This window comes from Guillardia theta, assembly GCF_000315625.1.
Source record: "Guillardia theta CCMP2712 unplaced genomic scaffold GUITHscaffold_164, whole genome shotgun sequence".
Lineage (NCBI taxonomy): Eukaryota > Cryptophyceae > Pyrenomonadales > Geminigeraceae > Guillardia > Guillardia theta.
In genome coordinates, this window is record NW_005434512.1 from 26649 (window position 1) to 31850 (window position 5202).

Sequence of the window (5202 nt, forward strand, 5' to 3'; positions counted from 1 at the left end):
AGCAGGAGCAGGAGCAGGAGCAGGAACCAGGAGGCCAGGAGTAGGAGGCAGGAGCAGGAGCAGGAGCAGGAGCCAGGAGCAGGAGCAGGAGCAGGAGCAGGAGCAGGAGCAGGAGCAAGGAGCAAGGAGCAAGGAGCAAGGAGCAAGGAGCAAGGAGCAGGAGCAACGAGGAGGTGGGTGACAGGTGGGATGGGAATGCAGAGCTGAGATAGAAGCGAGGTTGAGGAAGCGAAGCAAGGGTTTGGGGGAAACAAGGTAGGACGGCACTTAGAGAAACCAAAGGACGTGGGCGGGAGAGAAGGAATCGGACTGTGAAGAGCAGACCAGGTTAGCAGGGGGCAGACAGAAGTCACACAGTCTTGCTGCCTTTCGTTCAGCATTTGAGTCAGGTGACTGCGATCTCCTAGAAAGAGCTTGAGAGAGGGAGTAAAAGATAGGACGGTCTCACAAGTTAGATGGACGCAGTCCCGAGAAGGGAGTCAATGGTCATTGTAATGATATCAGCAACATGTTGCTTGGAGAGATTTGATCCAGATCATCGAAGGTTTCGATTTTTGAGAAGGAACCTTTTGTTTTGACAGAGGAGTCAAATCAGCCAGTAGGTTTCTTTTGCCGTGTTTTCCAAGCTAGCCAACGCTTCCTCTCAAGCATCGAAGCTAACAATCTCTCTACCTGTCCTTTTCTCTCCCCCCCTCCCCCGCCGCGCGCGCTCTCTCTCTCTTTCTCTCTCTCTCTCCTGACACTCTTGGCGCAGAAACTCTGTGAGCGGGAGGTAAACGGAAGAGAGAAAAAGAGGACATGTCAGAAGCGAACGATTACGTCACTCTGATATCAGCGGAGGGATTTGAGTTCGTGATAGAGCGACGATGTGCGCTCATGTCAGGAACAATCAAGGCGATGCTCTCTGGTCCAGGTGACTGACCTCTTCACTCCTCCGTTCCTGTCTTGCACTGCTCATCCCTCTTGCCTGCCCTTGTTCTCCTCACTGCCCCGCCCATCTCTCCTCCTTTGCAAGGCTGAAGGTTTAACATGCTCTGCTTGCAGCGACTTTCATGGAGTCGCAGGAGAATACCGTGACGTTTCCTGAGATCTCAACTCCTATCCTCGAGAAGGTTGTAGAGTATTTCTACTACAAGGTGCGATACGCACAGAGCAGCGACATTCCAGGTGACTGAAGCTCCTGTACTTGTTTGTTCCTGAATCTCTCTTCTCAGAGTTCAAGATAGAGCCAGAGAACGCTCTCGAACTGCTCATGGCGGCAAATTTCCTGGATGCTTAAAGTCTATCAATCCCTACTCTGATGACTTCATTACTCTGCCTTGTCGTGATTGTTCCATCACCTCAACTTCACACCTCAACATCCCAACAAGAAGCGCAGTCAAAAGCTCCTCACTTGCTCTATATACGTTTCATTTTGTTCTTTATCCTTCTATTTAGGCCCCCACCCCAGCTGCCGCGTTATAAGCTAGCTTCGCTCTCTGAGCATACAACGATCAGACGACAAGGGACAGGTTGTTAAGCTTCACAGACCTTCATGGAGTCGAGGAACGACAGCTTGTTCTGCACTGAAAGCATGCCCGCCTGCATGCCGGTGCGGTAAGCAGCATCGTATCCAGATCCTGCAAGGCTCTCAGTTCCAACGAAGCTCTAGAGCTCTTCTCACCTCCTGGTCCGTCCGCCTTGATCGCAGCCTTGTAGCCAGCACGATAGCCCTCAACGTAAGGAAGCAGTCCCATCTCCTGCCACAGCTCATGAGAGACTGAAAGAGGACAATGTTTCTGCTGTTGTGTTCCGCGACATCACGATGAACATCAACTTCCTTGTGATGTACGCAGTGCGATTTCCTCAGGTTTTATGACTTAGAAACTCTGTCTGTGTTGTGTCTATAACTTCCTTCTTCCTCTTGACAATGACTTCTTTCAAAGCCTCACAATTCATTGTCTAACATGTTACACAAAGTGAGGTGGGATGGGTCAATACGAAATGAGATGAGAAGACGAGGCGAGGGAGTAATCTCATCCTTTTCTCGCTTCTTCAGCATGGACTAGCTCTCAGATTGACTGGTACACACACTTTCAAGGTCTTTCCGTGTGCGCTGAAACTGCCGCCAAATCCTGCTTCCTGCATTATGCTCCTTTCCCTGCTGTATTGCAGCCGAGTCCTGTGGCTCCTCTCCAACTCCCGATCCATTTGTTCACACAATCTCAATGTTCTCACACTCCATGGCTTTCCTCAAGAATCAAATGCAAGAAAACCTTTCCTCGCCTATCCAACGAGATTATCTGTCTCCATAACACCTGGCCGTAGACAACAGACACACGTAAATACATTCTACCAGCATGGTTGATATTCTTCCTCCTCCTCCCCTTGCACATCCTCTTTCTTCGCTATATCTATCTTCTCATCATTGTCCTACTTCTTGTCTTCAACCTCGGCCTGCTCTCAACCTCTCCTCTCCTTTCCTCTCGCCATCATCGCAATCCCCATCCGCGCCTGTTCATGCCGACTTAGAGTACCCGTGTAGATCAGGCAATTTCATTCAACATCGATAGGGGTGGGGTAGTGCGGAAGAGTCAGACCAAGGATATTTACTCAAAAATATTAAAAATAATCTAAAATATTTTTCTATATTTCATGCTACAATATAAAATCTCATAAATGTTTTGATTTCGTACAAATAATTTATATTATAATAAATTGATAATACTAAATTTCACTTAAGCATTAGATTTTTGAATATTGCAAAAAAAACATTGACTTTGTGGCGGATGGTGACCACCCCTAGGTACCCCTACTCCTCATAACTTGGTCACCTCAAAGTACCCCTTCTTTGTCTTTCATTCAGCATATCGAGGGACCGGTGGCTTGATAGACTACCATTCCATTTCCTACCTTGAAAATTGTCCTCGCCTCGCTCCTGCTCCCGCTCCCGCTCCCGCTCCTGCTCCTGCTCCTGCTCCTGCTCCTGCTCCTGCTCCCGCTCCCGCTCCCGCTCCCGCTCCTGCTCCTGCTCCTGCTCCCGCTCCCGCTCCCGCTCCCGCTCCTGCTCCTGCTCCTGCTCCTGCTCTTTCGTTCCCCAATATTGACGGCTTCTGCAGAATCCGTCCTTCACTGCACCTACAGATGATGATGGCTGAACAAGACAAGCTTTCGATGCTGGAAGGAGTGTATGAAACTCTGCTCATCGACTTTCACGAGCACTGCATGCTCCGGTCACTTGCCATATGCCCAGTCACCTCGACTGACGGGTTGACAGGATCAACAACTTGCAAAAGGATCTGATAGAGCTCATTGAGATCCAAGACGAGCAAGTAGATGTATCCGCTATCCTCCCTCTTCCTGACGGCGTCAAACCCAACCAGCTCCTCCTCCTCCGCACATGTAAGATCCTCATGTCTTCCTTGCCCGCCGCTCAGCCATCATGTCAGTGCAGGATCAGTATGTGCAAGAGATGCACAAAGTGATCACCATGACGGACTATCACTGTAAGGATATTGTGCGATGCTTGCGGCGACAAGCGCATGCAGGCAGGCCGGTGACGATGGCAGAGGTCGACATCCTCCTCAGCTCGGCCAAAAGACAGGTGCAGCAAGCCATGTCAGATCCGCTGACCTCTAACGTCCTCTGGCTCCTCTTGCTCCTCTTGCTCCTGCTCCTCCTCTTTTCAGTTTCGTGTCGTGCGCATTTGGCTCCGCCGTCTGTACGAAGACTGGATGGGCGCGATCGTAAAGACTTCGGTCCACCTTGACACTTCACCTTTCTCTCTCCCTCTCCCTCTCCCTCTCCCTCTCCCTCTCCCTCTCCCTCTCCCTCTCCCTCTCCCTCTACCTCTCCCTCTCCCTCTACCTCTCCCCCTCCCTCCCCTGCCCGTTCTCTTGCTCTTGCTCTTGCTCTTGCTCTTGCTCTTGCTCTTGCTCTTGCTCTTGCTCTTGCTCTTGCTCTTCTCTCTCGCTCCTGCTCCTGCTGACTTGTGTCGCTGCCCGGCCTCTACCAGAGCTCCCGGAGCGAGGAGCAGGACCTTCCTCTTACGATGGACGCCAGCAAGATGCTTCCTGCTCTTCGAAGAACTTTCAAGAGCACAGGAGGGGAGGACGGGAGTATTGAGGAGGCAGATCTGTCCATGGAGAGCAACTTACTGGGCAACTCGCACGACGGGGTAGAGTTGATGGAAGAGGCTGAATGGGAGGCGTCATTCGAGCTGTTCAAAACCTCCTCCTCCGGCCTGCCCTTCGCTTTCTGAGAGGTGACGCAGAGAAAACAAGGGAGGACGAGATGAGTGTGTTTCGACCTCCCGTAAGTCATTCAGATGATTGTGACAGAGGGAAGGCGGTGCAGGATAACGAGGATGAAGGGACTTGGGAGAGGAAGGAGTGACGGTCGTCAAGTTGAGGATGGGGCAAGGAGGAGGTAAACAGAAGGGTGACAGGGCGAGGGAGCAATGAAGAAAGTGTGAAGTTTCATGTTGTTACTGCATTATCTCCTCCCTAAACCTCTCTGCCTGGAACCTGTCAAAAGGATCAGCATCATTACCTTTCCTCGTCCCACTCCCACTCCTACTCTCTCCTCTTGCTCTTCCTTGCCTTCCTTGCCCTCCCCTCCTCCTCTCTCATCGCTACCTGAAGTCTTCAGGATGATCTTGGTGCCCGAGCTCACGCCATTGCCCTGTTGGACATCAGAGGAAGAAGACCATTTGCAAGCGACTTCATCACCTTGCCATCCCCATGGTTGGGAGAGCGGGATGCGGTGGCATGCTGCAAGGATATGAGCGAGAGGAGGAGGAGGAGAATCAATTTGTTACATCCTTGTTGGACTGATCGTGATGCTTGCATTGCTTCAACCATTTCTTCACCTAAAAATCAATGAGGCTCCTCCTCCTCCTCCTCCTCCTCCTCCTCCTCACCATCTTCCTCGTCACATCAAATCCGAAGAGTTTAATTCCGTCCACATCCGAAGCATCAGGATCCTTCCGAATCAACATCAGCGCAACTCCCTCCCCTCCTTCCCCTCCCTCTTCCTCCTTCACCTCATATAGCTCGCTAGGATCTTCCTGCTCGTACTATTGATCCTCTAGCTCACAGAACATGTCTCTTGTCACCATTCTGTCACACATCATCGAAGATGACCGCTGCTCTTGATACGAGGCGAGATCTAGCATCGTCGATTAGTCACGCCCAACACAAGGACTGTCGATCTACCTCGACG

At 51.1% G+C, this 5202-nt stretch overlaps 3 protein-coding genes across 3 annotated transcripts; 2 read left to right on the plus strand and 1 right to left on the minus strand.

Annotated features, from left to right (window-relative positions):
* Positions 1-798: 798 nt before the first annotated feature.
* Positions 799-1279, plus strand: GUITHDRAFT_81023 (hypothetical protein; the record flags this gene model as incomplete). The annotated part of the gene is made up of 3 exons (XM_005820796.1): positions 799-907; positions 1045-1167; positions 1215-1279. 3 exons carry the CDS (start codon positions 799-801, stop codon positions 1277-1279), a joined length of 297 nt encoding a protein of 98 aa, XP_005820853.1.
* Positions 1280-1433: 154 nt separating this feature from the next.
* Positions 1434-1736, minus strand: GUITHDRAFT_119920 (hypothetical protein; the record flags this gene model as incomplete). The annotated part of the gene is made up of 3 exons (XM_005820797.1): positions 1434-1478; positions 1531-1619; positions 1664-1736. The coding sequence occupies 3 exons, from the start codon at positions 1734-1736 to the stop codon at positions 1434-1436; spliced, it is 207 nt and encodes a 68-aa protein (XP_005820854.1).
* A 1393-nt stretch (positions 1737-3129) lies between these two features.
* On the plus strand, positions 3130-4240 carry GUITHDRAFT_147602 (hypothetical protein; the record flags this gene model as incomplete). Its single annotated transcript, XM_005820798.1, has 6 exons — positions 3130-3212; positions 3257-3381; positions 3417-3485; positions 3528-3583; positions 3669-3725; positions 3995-4240. The coding sequence occupies 6 exons, from the start codon at positions 3130-3132 to the stop codon at positions 4238-4240; spliced, it is 636 nt and encodes a 211-aa protein (XP_005820855.1).
* Positions 4241-5202: the final 962 nt, after the last annotated feature.